General features: G+C 34.3%; 1 protein-coding gene across 1 annotated transcript in view; it reads left to right on the forward strand.

The window, feature by feature from the left end:
- Positions 1 to 37: 37 nt before the first annotated feature.
- The window catches only part of LOC111048082 (GON-4-like protein), a 31,609-nt gene continuing 12,364 nt past the window's right edge, over positions 38 to 19,282 (forward strand). Inside the window, exons 1-5 of the mRNA XM_022333929.2 lie at positions 38 to 216; positions 9,703 to 10,001; positions 12,168 to 12,375; positions 14,856 to 15,043; positions 17,377 to 17,560. Of these exons, the coding sequence (XP_022189621.2) occupies positions 9,763 to 10,001; positions 12,168 to 12,375; positions 14,856 to 15,043; positions 17,377 to 17,560 (819 nt within the window). The 5' untranslated portion in view covers positions 38 to 216; positions 9,703 to 9,762. The remainder of the gene's footprint in view (positions 217 to 9,702; positions 10,002 to 12,167; positions 12,376 to 14,855; positions 15,044 to 17,376; positions 17,561 to 19,282) is intronic.

The raw sequence follows: 19,282 nt of genomic DNA on the forward strand, positions 1-19,282 counted from the left end.
ACAGCTGTCCCCTGTCATCAAAAACTTTTGTTATTATTTGAGGTTATGTACATTTTTCTATTAACTGAAATATAATAATAAATTTTTCTATCAAAATAATATTACTGTAAATAGAATAATGGTTCTGTATTTACCAATTTAAATTACTTATAAAACTAAGTTATATATGAAGTGTTTGAAAAATCAGTACAATATTATTCACATTCTTTTCTGAAAGTAAGTTGATAATATTGATTATTAATAAACTAAATTCCTGTTGAATACATGCGAACAGTAAATAATGAAAGCTAGATAAGTTGTGTATAACGTTTTCCATCTTCAAAAAAAGGGGACCTCTTGTCTATAGTGCTATAAGACCTATTCACCTATTGTTTATTGTTTTTGAAGGGACGGATTCAAGGATCCAAAGGTTCAAAAAACCCCACACGTCAACTGAAGATTATTGTGTTCCCAAGTAGTATGTTAGTAAGGTAAACCAATACCTGTGTCCTTTACGAAAACCAGGAGTTTTTTCCTATACTAGTTTCCCATTCATCACCTGGTTGCTTGTCGCAATCCAGTGTGATATACTTGGCAGTCTCTTCAGACTGATTAGATCTCGTGACCTATGTGAGTTCCACTCCTGGTCTTTTTGTAGGTTCTTCCGCTGAGAGAGGGGACGCCAAACTGCCTAAAGGGCGCCCGACCACCCTCGACTCAGCCTCTTGACCCGCATTTGTGCCTGGAGTTTCACCCATCACTGGTCTCTTGGGTTTTTCTTTTTGCCCCTTCGAAACTGTCCTTATGGGCAGATCCCGTGGGTTTGAAGACAAGTCAACTTCTGGAGCCGCCTTGGGGTCCCTTTTAGTCGACTCCTACGACAAGCAGGGATACTGTGGGTGAATTTTGGTTTTCAGCACATTCTTGAGTACGATGTTCGACTCAAAGCTCCCCACAACCCACAGGGGGCAAAATGTATTCACCTATATCAATTATTCTAGATTTTAGTGTTGGCCTTTCTCTGATGCACAGAATGGCTGTGGAAGCGGAATATCTATGTTTACACCTGTCTCAGAAGTGATTGATTTTATCGTACAAGATATTAAAGAGGATATATTGCGCACCTGGCCCTGGCTGATCAGAGCAAGGCCTTTGATTGTGTATTTCATGGAATTCTTCTTGAGTAGCTTGCCTGGTATGGATCTGGATCGAAGCCGATAATATCCATTACAGGTGCTCTTTCACAGCCTATGCAGGTTGATCATGGTGTGTCACAAGGATCGGTGATTGTATTTCTACTCTTCCTAGTCATGATCAATGATCTTGGGCTCCCTTGACCGATGCTGATGTTTGTGGAAGACACCACAAACTTCTCCAGAGGGTTGATCAGGCTGGTTTGCAGGCGCAGCATGTTTTTGATAATGCCAAGTAGTGGTTATAGAGGAATAGACTGAATGAATGAAGAGAAGATCCAGCATATAGTTTGTAGACTTCGCAGCCTTGATGACTCTGCTCGTAAATCAGCAGAAAACTCATGGGATTTGTCATGGGCAGGCCACAACAATGGAGCTCGCTCTAGGCTAGCGTTGCTTAGACTCAGAGCTCTCCTTCCCAGCAGAAATGTTTTGGTGATGGTCTACTTTATTGATTGATTTATTCTTTATGACAAATGACAATGTATTGCCAGGTCTTGCAAGACCCATTGCATACTAACACTACATTATAATGGAAACAAATGAAAATTTAACATATTCAGAAAAAATAATAGATATAGAGATGATGTTGCCTACTTCGCCCTTTTCCATTCCCATCTTCTGTGTTGGGGGCATGCGGTGAGTTGCAAGAGTGTGCCGATGTTCCAGAAGAAAGCACTTTGAGTAATCATCTCAGGTGGGCATTTGAGTACTGTAAACAAATATTTGTTGAAATGGGCATCCTGAAGGTACGTTTTCCTTTATGCGTAAATTTCCGCAGTCGACGACGGCAAGCATTGTTGACATTCATTTTGTCCAAATTTTAAGTGTGCTAAAATAGCTGATCAAATAACTTTTCATTATTTGTCTTAATTATTAAAGAATATTAAACATTTCTAATAATATCAACATATTGCCATTTAAAAGTATAAGCTCAACCTGTCCCATTAAAACATAATTGAACATAATATTTTAGGTTATGTAAATCTACCCAATCTGAGATTCTCTCCCTGTCGTGGTCGACAACGGCATTTACGCACAAAGGAAACCCCAGCTTTACGGTTTTCACCAATATAAAATGTCTAGTCTGTTGCGTGTCAAAGATACCAAGGACAGTCAAATGCTGAGTGCTAATCTTCATGCACATGTTACAAGGAGGAGACTTTGACATACCGCGCTGCAGAACCAACAAGAGAAAGAACTCCTTCCCTATCCTCGCACCGCGTCTACACAGCGTCCTGCTTGTTCGTGTAAGGGACCTGCAGTGTATTACTTTTAGAAATAAAGTTGAGATCTGACTGGAGAGAAATCCATTCAACTCAGTGAATGAGTATTTGGATGCGCACAAGGACAGTATAGTTTGACTATTATTAGCTTTTTTTCTCATTTTTATTTTTTTATGTGTCCTTGTAGTTATTGTGATAACATTATGCACCTAAAATACTAAATAGACCTGCCATTTTGTTTTTTACGCCATCTATCCAGTAATCTGGTGAATGAAAGAAGGAGGAATTGAGGAAAAAACTTGCTATTTCTTCAGTTATAAAAAATATACAAGAGAAATTTCTGAAATGGGGGAGTGAAATTTTCTTGAAAAAGAAAGTATCCAGAGAGGACTATGATTCGTTTTTAAATGTGTGCAATGAACTTAACATAAGTATCGAAAGAATAGACGTTAAGCAACATATACAAGATAACAACGCGGAAATGTTTGGAAAAATTCACACTCTGGAGCAGAGTGTGAATAAACTAGCAAGTGAAGTTGCAAAAAGCCATAATAAGCCGATCTCATTTGCTGAGGCCGTGCAACTGCCAAAGAAGAGGACCGCACCTTCTACATTATCGAGTGCCGCCTCCACTGCTGCAGCCAGGGAGTCTCCGCCCCGGACCAAGAAGCTGTCGCCCAAGGAGAATGTGATCATCCTGAAGCCAGCAAAAATAAATGGAACGGAAAAGGAACAAAGCGGAAAAATTCGAGAAACAATAAAGAAGAACATCACCCGTGAACAAAATTTGAACATTAAAAAAGCTGTTGATGTCCGTGGTGGGGGTGTGCTGTTGGTGCTTCACCCAAGGGCCAATAAGGAAAATGTTTTGGGTGATAAGGTCCTGCAACATCCAAACATAAAGGTAAGCGAGCCACAATCCAAATTGCCAAGAATAATTCTGTATCACGTCGCTGCAGATATAACTGCTGCTGAATTGGCAAACGATGTGTATGAGAGAAATCTCGAGTCATCGTCACTGAGTAGGGAAAATTTCTTGAAAAACTTTAGGCCGATTTTTAAAATAGGACCGAAAAACAAAAACACCGTGCACTGGGTAGTGGAGTGCACTGGTGAATTAAGAAAAGAATTTATTAACAAATCGCGGATTGGTATTGATTGGAGGGTGTGCCGAGTTGGAGACTATGTTGCCGTCTCTCGTTGCTTCAAGTGCCAAAAAATTGGACATATCAGTAAGCATTGCACTCAAGCACAAAACACCTGTGCTCACTGTTCCACTACAGGACATGATGTTAAAGAGTGCCCTAATAGAGACAAAAAGCCCTCATGTTTAAATTGCCGCAATGATAAAAAAGCTTTCGATCACAAAGTAGGTGACAGAGAGTGCCCTTCCTATCAAAAAGCGTTACAACAAATAATTGATAGAACTGATTATGGAATCTGAAAGAAAAATATTCAATATACTGAGGATAGATAAAAATAATAGTGATAGTAAAATCAAGCAATCAACCCAACACAAAATGATTACTTTAAATTCCATCCTTAACAAAATTGTTAGTTTCTGCGTAACAACTAATACTGATAAAAGTAAGATAAGTCTGGTTTATAATTTTGGTGAGAGGGTTGATGTTATGATATCTTTTACAAAAATAGGAAATAGTATTAAAACATCCAAAGGACTCTCTCTGCTTAGAAATAAAAAATATTCTCTCTTGAAGAGTGGAATCGCCTGAATGTGTTACGAGATTCTAATTGTATAAGAGTTTTGTTTTCTGATAAAAACATTCCTATTTTCATATTAAATGATGGTGAAAATGGGGTACTTATTGATCTTTTGAATAGAATAAATGATTGGAGTAAATTCAATTACCCTTTGATTATAGGAATTGATTCTTTTAACAATCTTGGTGAAACTTATTTTGATATTCCTGCCACTGAACTCTTGAGTACTGTCATAGGAGCTAGAGATTTGAAGTTTATTTTTTATTATCGAGGTTATTGTGAAATTAATTTTCTTAATATACCTAAGCTATCTGATAGTCCGGGAGTTGAGTACCCTGTAGGATTCTTTGAAGGTAATAATAAACGTGAAGCATTCATAAACTCTATGATTGAATTACGGACCCTACTTCAAAACACTGATAACGAAAATGCTAAAATATATAAAAATATTCTTCTTAGGATCACGCATAGAAACATGTCAATATCAGGTGATGAACTAATAAGCGTCCTGAATAACAATATGAACATCTATGATAATAATTTGAAAAGATTCCTATTCAAAACAAACTCTAAATACCGAATGGGATATTGCTTGGAGCAGGGTGGAAGTTACGTAGAATTTCAAGAGGATACTTTAAAATTCTCTACTAAAGAACGATATGTTTTAGTCACACGTAATACTACACTTATGCTGAATAGCGAATTAATAAAAACTATAAATAGAATAACTCTTCATGAGTGTAAACTTCCTAAAATAAAGTGGTGTGACGGTGTTCCCGGCTGTGGTAAATCTTACTTTATAGTCTCGCATCATGAGCCTGGCAAGGATCTAGTACTCACTCAAACACGGGCAGGTATTAAAGCAATCCGTGAAACTGTCATTGAAAGGTATGGTCGAAAACATTGTAATCGTCTTAAGCTTGATTACAGGACAGTTGGCTCATATATAATAAATCATAATCAGAATAAAACATACAATAGAGTTTTTATTGATGAAGCTCTACTTATGCATGCGGGTTACATCGGTTTTATTGCTAACTTGAGTGGGGCCTCAGAAATAATTGTAGTTGGTGACGCAAACCAAATACCCTACATTGAGAGAAGTAATTATGCCACAAGATGGCATAAAATTTCAGAATTCTGCGAACCTTTTACAAAACAAACGGTAACTCGTAGATGTCCTATCGATGTTTGTTTTGTCCTTTCCACTGTCTATGAAAATATTACGACGCTTAATGAAAGAGCTATCTCAATTCTGCCTACTTACAGAAATGGGGAATACCATCTGATACAACCCGACACTTTGATATTAACATTCACCCAAGAAGAAAAACTTATGGTGGGTGATACTATAAAGTGGAGAGAGGATGTTGCACTTCACACAATCCACGAAGCACAAGGGCTAACTCATAAAAATGTTATTCTAATCAGAATTAAGTACAAGGAGAATGAAATCTATAACAGCATGCCCCATGCGATTGTTGCCTTGTCTAGACACACTGAAACTTTCAGGTATTTAACAACCAGTCTGGTAGATGATGCTGTGGACAAACTAATTAAAAAACTTAAATTCATAGATAGTGAGGGGCTTGTTGAATGGAACAAGGAAAAGAGAAGTGGACCTGATGATATAAGTTATGAGTGACACTGAAGAGGTTCTTAATATTTTAGAAACAGAAAATGAAACAGATGTAATCGACGATTATTTGAACTATCACTTTCACGAGGACAGAAATAAAGATGCTGAGTGTTTCAATATTATGTCTATGAATATACGTAGTTTGAATGCTAATTTCGATCAGTTTATTTGCTGCCTCAATGAATTGAAAACTGATATTCACATTATAATATTAACTGAGACCTGGTTGACTGCAGATATGCCGTTCATTTTCAACATTCCTGGATATACGGCAATAAATAAGTACACTAAACAGAATAAATGTGATGGATTATGCATGTACATAAAAGATTGCATAGGATTCAATGAAGTTTCACTCGATATCTCTGATGCCAATGTAGTTAGTGCTGACTTAAGAATTGATGATTTTATTGTGAAGGTGATTGGGGTTTATAGATCACCAAGTAATCAAAATATTGATAATTTTCTTAATAGTCTGAGTAATGAAATCAGTAAAATTCCTAATGGAATAAATGTATGTGTGGCGGGAGACATGAATATAAATACACATTCAACTAGTGTTCCTGTTCAAGATTATCTGCATATTTTCAATAGTAATGGCTATAAGTCTTACATAAATGGTGATACCCGAGTAACAACCACAACAAATTCTTGCATTGACCACATTTTTTATAAAAATTCAGGCAACCATTCTATGTTCACTAAAGGAGTTATATTTAGGACAACCATAACTGACCACTACGCGGTTGTACTGAACTTGGTGAAGGTCCCTATCAATAAGGATAATAGAAACGTATTGATAAACACATTAACTAGAACCAACTATCATGCACTATTGGAACGCATAAGGAATGAAGATTGGGGAGAAATCTATACCGTGAATGGAAGCATTGACACTATTATGGATAAATTTGTCGATCGTTTGACCAGTCTCATCAATCAATGCAAGAAGGTAAAAGTGATACCTAACAGACTTCGTCCCCTGAAGCCCTGGATATCTGAAGGCATCATAAGATCAATAATCACGCGGGACAAAATGCATTCTAGACTCAGAAGAGATCCTAATAACAATATCTTAAAGAATGAATATAAGGCTTATCGTAATGGTTTGAATAAGATCATAAATCATGCAAAGGAAGTCTACTATAAAGGGAAAATTGAAAATTGTAATAACAACAGCATGAAGTTGTGGAAGTGCATAAACGAGGTTATAGGTGAGGCCAGTATCAAGGAAAAGAGTACTGAACTTGATGCTCACTCCCTCAACAATTATTTCACAAATGTGGGTAAATTACAAGCTCAAACTATCAATATCCCTGATAATACTGGTGATCGATTTCCTGCAATACAGATCGATAATACGTTTTTTATGAGACCAACGTGCCCAGTTGAAGTTGAGGCAACTATTAAAAATCTAAAGAACAACTGCAGTCCTGGTATTGATGGTCTAGGTAATATTACGCTGAAGAAAATAGCCAATTTTATATCTCAACCTCTCGCTTTCATTTTTAATAGATGCTTTGAGGAGGGATATTTTCCCGAGCACCTCAAATCAGCCAAAATAAAACCTCTATTCAAACAAGGTGACCCGACTAATCCCTGTAATTATAGACCGATTAGTCTTATCAGCAACCTTGCTAAAATAATGGAGAAACTAATAAAGTCAAGAGTTGTTTCTTTCTTGAATCTTAACAAAATAATCAACAAGAACCAATTCGGTTTCCAAAATAGTAAAAGTACATCTGACGCTCTAATAAAATTCATCAATACTTTATCTGATAAAATAAACTCCAATAAGAAAACTATTGCGGTCTTCCTAGATATACGCAAAGCTTTTGATACAATACCTCATAATACTTTGTTCAATAAACTAGAGTCCTATGGTTTCAGAGGAGTCTCGCTTAAATTGTTCAAAAGCTATCTGAGTAATAGAACCCAGTCCCTAACCATAAATGATCAATCTAGTGTAACTAACTTAACTTCTTATGGTCTTCCTCAAGGTACTGTACTTTCTCCCATCCTTTTCATACTCTATGTAAATGACTTTTTAAATTTAAGACTTCTAAACTCAACTGTGATATCCTTTGCAGATGATACTGCAGCTATTTTTCACGGAAATTCATGGAATGAAGTTCATACTATAGCTGAAAATAATATGCTTTTAATTAAGAAGTGGTTAGATAAGAATACCTTAAGTTTAAATATTGAAAAAACTAATTACATTACTTTCTCTGCAAATAGAGTAGGGCAGCCTAACGAGAATCAAGATTTGAGACTCCATTCTCAGTGCAATTTAAACTTGGGTAATTGTGATTGTCCCACCATTAAAAAAGTCAATAATACTAAGTATTTGGGAATTATAATTGATGAAAACCTTAAATGGGATGTTCATATTAAATACATATGTAGAAAAATTAGATATTTATCCTTTAAATTTTACCAAGTTAACAGAATTCTTAATAAGAACCACCTGAAAATGATGTATCATGCTCTTGTCAAGTCAATTCTGCAGTATGGCATAGTTGTTTGGGGAGGCTGTTTCAACTGTCATATTGCTGAATTATTTGTAGCACAAAAACTGATAATTAAAACTATATTAAACAAACCCAGGCTCTATCCAACGGATATGGTTTTTAGTGATTTTGAGGTCATGACTATACGTCAATTATACATAAAAACCGTAATTGAGTACTTAATAAAATATAGATCCGATTTTCCTCTCACAATAAACTCTACTCTTAATTATTATAATCTAAGGGCCACTGCTAACAAATATGTAACCTATAACACTAATATTGAATGTATAAGGAGGCAATTAATTTACATAGGTACTAAAATAATAAACCTCATTCCGAATCACTTTCTCATGGACAATAAGGTCAGCGGAAAAATTAAACTGGATATAAAAAACTGGACATACAGTAATTTCTTCTTCCATTTAGATATATGACTCGAGATTTCTGCTCCAGCATTTTTTATTTTTTTTTTTCATTAGTTTTTTCATTTTTCAGTGGACTCGCTTACCTTTATTTTGAGTACCTATTCCTCTGTTTTCTTCCTTCCCCCCATTTCTCCCTTCCTTTTTTCCTCATTACTTCTCTTCTCTTCTTTGCCTGCCTATTACATGGGAAACCATAGTTGGCTAGGTATCTTCCTCTCTTTTTTCTCTTCTCCAACACACCCAAACACTAAGCCCATGGTTTTTTATATTTGTAACATTTTATTGTGTTTTATTTGTTTCGTAAATCTTTGTAATTTTGTTTTGTCTTGTTTTGTGTGTTTTTAATAAATTGAATTAATTGAATTAGTAAAAAATTTATAATACAAACAAAATTATGAAATTAGTAGATAAATAGGCCCTATTAATGTTCTATTGAGGATAATAATAAGAAAGTAAATTTTAAGAAAAATGAAAAATTAGTAAAGAGAAGAATGAAGAATAAATAGTTTCAATATTTACAGTCTAACTAAATTTTCACAATTTTTCACTCCAATATCAACTAACCAGGAAAATAAACTTTTTCTTGAACCTGTGTCTATTGAATTCTTCCCTAAATTGGTATTAAATTGTAAATTGTTGGTCCCAAATATATATAGTTTATCTGCCCAAATGTAGTGTTAATCCTTGTTAATATTAAATTCATGTTTCTCTGCCTTGTTTGATATCCTTTTCAAAGAATCGACAATTATTTGTTGAAACACCGCTGATTTATGAAGTTACATTACAATTTTATATTATCGTTATTCTAATTGAATTTAATCTTTATTCTCATTGATTAATTTTCTATACTTTGTAAAATTCGTTGAATAATTAGCATTACCGTCACTTAATGTAAATTAGTGTAAAAGCCAGTAAATATTGTAACATATATAAATAAAGAAAACTAATATAATCTCATCTGCTGCGTCATTATCTCTACTAACATACTTTATATTTTTTCAGTCATCAAAAGAACACAATGGTTTTGTACTCAAGGCGGCAGTAGTCTTTGTGATACAACTCATGATGTCTTCCAATTCACCTATAGCATCAGCTTCCGAACTTAAGAGTAAAGGAGGACCAGGATGTGCTCCCAAGGTTGACTCCAGCAAACGGCGTGGCAAGGCTATTAAAAACCTGGAACAGAGCATTAAACAACTCGAACGTGACTCGAAACCCCTTCGCGATGAGAAGGACTTGACTTTTGCTCAAGCTTATCTTGTTAAAGCTAGTGAGCAGCTTGAACCGCATGTTTATACGAGGTAAGTTATGGCATAATGATTATTATTTAAATGATTCAATAATACATACTTCATTGGGTGAGAACCAACAGGCATAGCCCAAAACTGTTCTCCCCGGCATTCTGATTCATACACTAGTTCAAAAGGAGATTAAAAAAAATTACTCAATATTCAACTTTTCTATTCAATAAGAGTGCATGCATTTTTTACTCATGTTTATTTTTTATGTACTTGTAGAAATTGTATCCCCATTTGTGCATTTTGGTTACTGAGTTGAAATTTCCTCCATAAAATGGTGCAACCTTCACCCAATTCCAGTTTTCTCAGTTACCGGTTTTATACACTTTTTAATGGCGTTGAACGTCACTTGTTCGGCATTATGACGGTGGAAGCTTTAGCCAGGTTCACAGATTTGTTACGAAATTACTATAAGAACGAATTTAGAGAAATGAACGAAATAGAATATACATTGAGACATAGAAATTATAGAACCCAGAAATATAACAATGCATATGGTAAAAGAGCTCTAGAATTCAGAATTCCATTTCTGTTAAATTCATTGCCATTAGAGTTGACAATGTTACAGAGTAAAAATGAGATTCAAACAAAACTTTAAGTGCAATTCATAAGGATAAATAATTTTGATTAGTTTCAGGAAATGAGTTATGTTTCATTTATTGTGTTTTTTCAAGTTTATTATGTATTTTTTTATAACTATTTATCATGTTTTGTTGAGTTAAAAATAATTTTAATTTTACAATGAAGATATATATTATGATTTAATAAATATGTGTGTCAGAGTGAATAACATTAGGTAATATCCCAAAGTGATTATCTTGTTGATTGTCGCTTACCGAGCAAAGTATTTTTCTATTTTATAAGTTAAGTTAAGTTATAGTGCAATGGACAAAACAGAACAATCAGTTACAAAAAAATGAAGAAATATTATCAGGTAAATTAAGAAATAGAACTATTGTTATTGATTGTTTTATTGTAGCCTATGTAAATGATTATTTTTATATATCCCTCAAATAGCTTACAGCTAGAGGGATACTATCACACTATTATAATATTCAATAAATAATTTTGGCGATATTTAACTTTATTTGTCTACCAAAAATCGGATTAAATTAAGAGTAGCGAAAAACTTAAATCATTAATTTACTTCCACCATATTCAAACATTCTTACAACATACTGATTCTATTTGAATAAAATTACTTCCATCAAATTTACCTTCAAAATTTTTTGCTTTTTAAATGTGATTTTGTGTTTGAAAATAGTTTTCTTGATTTAAAACTTTATAAAATAGAAACTCAGGAAATGAAAGTGCAAATTTTTAGTGAGAAAACATGAAGAACCCAATACATAACCTATAAACGTGAGTGTTGATAGGAAATGACATTGGGTAATACGGCAAGGCAGAACATCCGAAAGGATCCCTCTGCCGATAGAAATAGAAATATATTTATTAGCCGATAAATACTTAAAATAGTACAGTGGGCCATGTCACATATAAACATCTTAATATAAAAAATACAGGTTGCAACATACCTATAAACATCAATCAATAATTATAACATAACAATATAAAAACCAGATAAAAGGTAAAAACAAGATAAAAACCATAAGAATAAATAAATAACTTCCATCAATCAATTGGCTTTATTTTCGCCCTCTTACTCTTCTCCCTTCATGGACATCCACTAATTGTATTTCACAACTCGAGTTCATGCACATGTCACAGTGCCCATCCATGTAGGCCTTTTTATCATGTAGTGATCATTCCATGATGTAGGCCTTTATAAACAACTTTTTACATTATACATGGTTTATTATTTATAAAATAGAATTATAGTACCCTTTAAAATTAATAAAATATTAAAAAACAAGAATACAAATTGTAACTTAACTACTAGTTTCGGTGATACATTTAAAAAATAACATAACATTTTTGTCATACATTTAAAAAAAATATAGTTTATTATTTTCTGTACATATTTTGCAATAAAAAAGATTTTTTACATTTAAAAAAATATGGTTTATTATTGTCTGTACATATTTTGCAATAAAAACTATTTTCGATTGATTGTAATTTCTTTTGTTCATCCAATAAATTTGAATACACTGAAAGATTTCTTGAATACCTGAAACAATAATTGACTTTTGTTTAATGACTTGTACACAGGTTCGTGAAAACGTTGAGTGAGTTTGAGGCATCCAGAGGTGATTCAATGGCTGAGTTGTACAGGAACGTGAATGACATTCTGAAAAACACGCCGGATCTTGAGCAAGAGTTCCTCGCCTTTCTGCTGCCCGAACAGGCAATGGAAGTCGGTCGGTTCATCGATCACTTGTGTGTTGTCAGCATGAGGGACTTCTTCCGCAAGCTGGAAGTGAGTAAAGATACTTAAAAATGAAATGAATTTTTGAGTTGAGTAGAAATTTCTTTATTGACATAAGACATGTAACAAAATGTAAGACAGAATGTATGGTCAATCTGTCATGTATAGACAGAATGTATGGTCAATCGTCATAATATATTAGGCTATACAATATTTCAAGCAAAAAAATTTAATTCTACAATATAAAGTAATTTACAAAACCATTATCACAATTTATACACAGAAAAATCAGTTTCATAAAAATCAGCCACTGTATAAATGCATTCTTGAATCGTTAGATCTGGATGATTCTTGGCATACTTTCTCGCATAGCCGTAGCTTTAGTAAACGTTAGAACAGTACTTAATAAAAATACTATAGTGAGATCCACGTTATAATGGCAGTGGATAAAGATAGAAGAGCAGCGTTGCCTGTTCTCTGCCTTAATTAATTATATTTCCACATTGTCAAAAACATATTTGGCATCGTTATGCAGCTAAAAAAGGATAGTAACACCTATTTTGTGAAATGATAGACAAGGATAGCAACATCAAAGTTAATCGAATACTGCCATTATAACGTGGACCGCATTATAGATACTGTATTTATTTAGTGTGGTTAACTACTAATATATTGCCTCCAAAACTACTCAGAAAGTGTTATAATAGCACTTTTTTATATACTTTGAAATTTATGAGCACTGAAACATCTTTAATGAGCACTGAAAGGCTTTCATACTAGATAACTTTAGTTTATTGCATATTGAATCGGATTTTGTTTCTGAGAAGCTAGAATAATAAAATTGTAGAAATATTTGCTGAATTTACTGAATGAAATTATATTGAATGAAAAAGACTAAGAAATTGTCAAAAAACCACTGATTTAATCTGATAAATCAGTGGTTTTTTGACAATTTCTTAGTCTTTTTCATTCAATATGAATAATTACCACAATATCAACTTCTCAACTACACAAAAAGTGAATTATTATAGGTTTTAATGTTGGATTGATAACCAATTATGCGATAGCTTTATTCAGATGTGGCAGTTAATAAATTAATGAATAAATGTAAATGTATACATTTTTGCGTGGCAAACTTACACTATACTACTGCTGGTACTCCATGAACTAGTCATTCGAATCTCATTAAATGATACTGCAGGCAACTGATTATAATAAAATACCATCGTGAGAAGTGATTGACTCAGTGGTTACATCACATTTGGGGTAACCGTCCACTGGAGCCGTATTCAACCGATCCGTTCGTCCGTTGGATCGGACTAATCTGCCGGTTGTTAATTCGGCTGAATATGGTTGTCCATTGGAACCCTGTACGTCAGTCTAGTTCAGTAGTTGGCTGAACTATTGAATATTGAATTAACTACTATCGTAGCCACCAAAATTTTTCGTAAACAATGATTATATTGAGATTTTGAGAATTTAATAAACAAATTAGTTATTCATTACCATTACAATACCAAAATCTATAAAATATATTCTAAAATCTATTGTAAATCCATTACAATACCAATCTCATTATTTAGATTTTGAAAATTGAATAAACAAATTAGTTATAAATTAGTTATTCATTACCATTACAATACCTTCAGATCCTATTTGTTCAGCAATCTTTGTCCACAGATTCCTTTGAACATCACGACGATGATATCTTTTGTCTCGCATATCCCACAATGGAACATGCTCTTGAACCAAACTTATCAACTTTTCAGTGTCCATAGTTAAAACTTTATAAAACAGAACAAGTTAAAAAAACAAAAGCAAGACTGTGAAACAATTTTGAGGTTAGGATGATGTTGTCTCAGCTCGACTTCGGCAAGATAGAGCCGGAAAATCCCATTCAATTCGGATCGGAAACTTGATCGGCCGGAGACGGCCGTGCACGGACGTATGAACCAGTTGCAATGGACGAGCATCTATAGCTTTCTTTGTTGGTGGATCGTTCGGACGAGTTCGGTAGTTTTCGGCCGATGCTAGTTCGGACGAAATCAGTTCCAGTGGACGGCCCAGCTAAATTGCTCAGATTATAAGATACGAGCTCTCAAAACTCTTGTTGATAAGGTTACTGCTTGAAGCCCCGTCCAGCTGTATTAAATAATAAATATTAGTATACTGATCAGTTCTCTGTAGTTTGGAACCTAATCAAACTGTAGTTTTATTCATAACACCCATCCCATCATTGCGCGAAGGACTCATATGGTTATCATTCTCAGCAAACAAATAATACAAAATATCGGACAATTTATTGTATTTTCTTATGGAACGCTATTAATTTTTTGTTCTCTATATTTTGGGACCCACCTTCAACTGTAGTTTCATTTATAACATTCCTCCCATCATTGATCATTGAAGGACTCATATCCTTCCATCATTGAAGGACTCATATGGTTATAATTCTAAGGAAAAGGATAATACAATATATCGGACAATCTATGTTGATTGTTATGGAACTCTGTTATTCTGTTGTGGAGCAGGTATGTTTTGCAAAGCAGCCGCATCAGATGCGTAAGATCTATGAAACGTTGAGCCGCCTCTCCGAGCAGACGGATGTGACCCTCGAGCAGGTGAAGACGGCCGTGGTACCGCTGCTCAAAGGAAACGCAATTCTCATCGACTGTTTTCTGCAGTTATTCCCATCGGAAAGACCTCCATCATCCATTTGGTGAGATTTGATATTTGCTCATTATTCTTTAGAGACATTAGAATAATGTTATTGGGATATTAGGGATGATAATGCTATAGGGGTATGAATAGGTATATAGGAAATTTGGTTTGTGGATTTCCTATGTTAAAATTGATTAAATAAAACTAGATAAATGATTAATGTTTTTAATGTTGTGATGACAAAATTGAACTGTGGAAAATATTAAACTGTTACAAGTAATAAACAAACTATGCCAGTTGAAAACAGGTTGTTAATCACAGGTGGCAAATATCAAGCCGTCGGTCCCAGCTGCCTAAAAAGCAGTCGTTAGGTCATGTCAGAGGACCTGAAATTGATTAGTTGTGACCTGAAAACTCTGACACCAGACGTGAGCCAGCAGGGATATTCGAATAACTAGGAATATTGCTCATTATTCTGCAGGATATAAATTGACTCGTTCACTGTCGCAATTCAAAGGATACATTAAACATAAAGTAGCGGTACAGTTTTGTGCAAGACGGACTATCAAAAGAGACAAATGTGTGCTACTGATAGCACCAGTGTGACCGGAAAACTCTTATTCCAGACCTGAGCCAACCAGTCACATGATATAATAATAACGAGTGACCTGGCTGGCTCACGTCTGGTGTCAGAGTTTTCAGGTCGCAACTGATCAATTTCAGGGCCTCTGACATGGCCTGACGACTGGTTTTTAGGCAGCCGGGACCGACGGCTTAAAGTGTCCATCCTAAACACGATATTATTATTAACACCATGTTCTGTATTAATATATTTACTGTGGTGTACAATAAAGCTATGATTTTTGTATACGGTTTATTAAGAAGTATGACACGACTAGGTGCTACTTGGGTTTTGGTTGAGTTGATTGAAACTCCAAAATTTACTCTTCTCTGTACAAAGTATGTTTGCTTTCCATGTTTCTTGAAATTAACACCTTGATTGTCTGCTTGAACTTGTAATATTGAGTTTTCAACGTATACCTTTCAAAAAGCTATAATATAAAAAATACAAATTACCATGGCTTTTTGTTGGTCCCATCTTTTGGGAGTCCCTTCCCTCAAAGGAGGTTTTTTGTTAGTAGTGAGCCCCTTATGGGATGGTCCCACCTAGGTTGAATATTAGCAGCAAATAATCAGCATTCCCGAGATCTACTAACCATTGATTTGATCAAGTAATCAACACGCACAATAGAAACAAACGAAGGTAATTGATTGGCAAAAGATAATGTTATAGATTGATGTCAAAATGTTTTATATGATTTAGATACAGTACCATGTTCAACTGTTAAGACAGTAAAGATAATGTTAGATTGATGATGTGAAAATGCTTTATATCATTAAGATATCATGTTCAATTGCTAAGACAGTAAAGCGCTGCACCTTGATAGTTTTGGAATTATTATTATTATTATATTATTATTATTATATTATTATTATTATTATTATTATTATTATTATTATTATTATTATTATTATATTATTATTATTTCAACCACTGACCACCTGTAAAAGGGGTATAAGGATTTGTCAATTTGTTATTAATAATTTATTCTTCTATACATCCATTTATCCTACATTATCAGAATGAAAGGGAGAGGAAAAATAAGGTAACCTTGTGCTATTCCTCTCCCAAATTTAGATAACACATAGTCCGAAATAGGTTAAGTCTTGTAGTTCTTCAATTCACAAAATCTTTAGTCCTCAAATATTTTCACAAAGTAGATTTTCAAATTTAGATGCTTCAAAACTAAACAGAAGAAATATTTCACATTATTATAACTAAAATAGGAAATACTCACATATTAAAAATATAATTTTGAATTACCGAAAAACAAACTTAATTCTTTAATAAAACTGTAAAATGTTATCTATCTTTTTAAACCTGGATATAGAGGTTGTAAAAATCTCTATATTCCTCCACTGAGTAGGCACATATAGATAGCAGCTCTTTTTTCAATAAATATCTGAAAACGTTACCTGACGTTTCTTTTATGTGAGATTGCAATAAGTTGTACATCCGGATACCTGAACTCCTTACCCCTCGCTTATACATAGTACTTCGGTGTGCATCATCTCTCAAATTATTTCTGTATCTGGTCGAATATTGGTGAATTGTTTTTCGTGTATTAAATATTCATTTATGTGTTTTTTTCAAAAAAGAATATTGTTTCCAGAATCACAATATAAAATTATTATAACAAAATAAATGCTTGTTAATGAGCTTTAATTATATTCAAAGATGAATTTCCTTGCAGTTACCAAGGATGTTTAATGTGGTAAGTTTTTTTATGAATGACTGCGCTAAACTTGAGTTTGGATTTGGGTTTGTAGTGGACGAGAGGAGTCGGAACGGCTGGTGCAGTTTGAGAACGGGAGTGACCCGATGATGGAGGAGGTGAGTGACCTGGAGGTGATGGAGGTGCCCGAAGTGGACGACCCCTATGGAGGCCGTCGCTGCCCCTGCAAGTGCCACCGCGATGGATCCGCTCTGCACTGCACCAGTTGCGGCCTCAAGGTATAGTACGCGTCCCGACACTTTGACTCCGTGACTTTCATACGGCATATAGGCAAGGTTATGGTTATATGGTAAAGGCATATGATTCGCTGAATAATACTTACGGCTTTGCAAAAACATCAGCCTTCAGAGACCCTAGATGGAGGAAGCTCCCTACAGAGCTTCCTTGAAGGAAGCACCCTAAACACAGAGATTCTTCAAGAATGAGAGAGCTGCAACGTATCATCAACAATGGAAAGAGCATGTCTTGTTGAACGAACATTATCATCACCATAATCATCATCATCATCCCACCCAGTCAAGTTTCAATGGGAAGGATATTATCGATAGCCCTTTTCCAAGAATGAACACTGGTATGTTCAAACATTTTCCGTTTCAGCACAATATTTCATCATAATCAGATTGCATTATCTCATCTTTATACTGTCGAGAAGTATTAACATTCTAAATTCAAAATCTTATGTGATTAATTTGGGATTAATTATGTGTTTAAAACTGCTGAAGAATCATAACCTCTTTTGGACTAATATGCAATCAAAATTCGGGAATGGAATAGTAAGGGCTATAAGCCTGTTTTTTCGTTTCCAATCATTTTAAGATTAAGTTGTTTTGTCATTGTTCTTAAATAAATAAATAATTAAATTATTTCGTATTTATACTGTTGAGAAGTATTCTTATATAATCATCATCAAATTGCGTATAATCTTCATATTGTTGAGCTGACATGCATCATATCAATAGGAATGGGTTCATCATTTTTTCATATTTAGTAAAATTTATAGAATCATCATCATCCATGGCTCTACAATCCAAAACGGATCTTGGCCTCCTCCAGCAATCGCCTCCATTCTACTGTGTCCATGGCAGCTCGTCTACAATTTCTTACACCAAGCCTCCTTGCATCTTTAGTGACTGAGTCCATCCATCTCAGTCTTGGTCGACCAGGGCGTCTTCTTCCTTCCATGTTGTAATTCATGATTCTTTCAGGCGGATATGAGTCATCAGCTCTTTCAACATGGCCTGCCCACCTGAGTCTCCCTACTCTGATAATAGCCAGTGCATTGGTGTGGCCGTACATATCATACACATCCCTATTCTTTCTTCTGTGCCACACTCTATCAATTTGCACACCACCAAAAATTAGGCGTAGAATCTTTCGTTCGAAAATGTTGATCATATTCTCATCCATTTTTGTTAGGGAAAATTTATAGAATAATAAGTTTATTCATTCATTCTTCTTTATTCATTTATGCAATAAGAACATTATCAAGGTTACCACAAGGTAACCTTGTGGTATCCCTCTCCCAAATTTAGATAACACATAGTCCGAAATAGGTCAAGTCTTGTAGTTCTTCAATTCACAAAATTTTATATTGTTATATGTATCCTACGAACTAGGATCTAAAGCAGCAAGTATTCAATGAATATCTTCCACTTTAATAATAAGAAAACAAAGATATTGTCAAATTTCTCTATAAGCTTATAATCAGCATGGATTTTTCCCATCGATTTTTAAAAAGTTATATGAGCAAAGATTGAAAAAATTGGAGGCAAACGTGCTTTTTCGAAAATGTCACATTTTCAAGAGCGGATATTTCGAAAACTAGAGCTGATATAGAAAAAGTTGTGATATGAATATTGTGGAAAATAATGTAAGTTTCAATTTTGTACATAACATTTATGTCCTTAAGATACATAGTTTTCGAGTTATATGCGAGAAAC

Source organism: Nilaparvata lugens, chromosome 3, assembly GCF_014356525.2.
Source record: "Nilaparvata lugens isolate BPH chromosome 3, ASM1435652v1, whole genome shotgun sequence".
Lineage (NCBI taxonomy): Eukaryota > Metazoa > Arthropoda > Insecta > Hemiptera > Delphacidae > Nilaparvata > Nilaparvata lugens.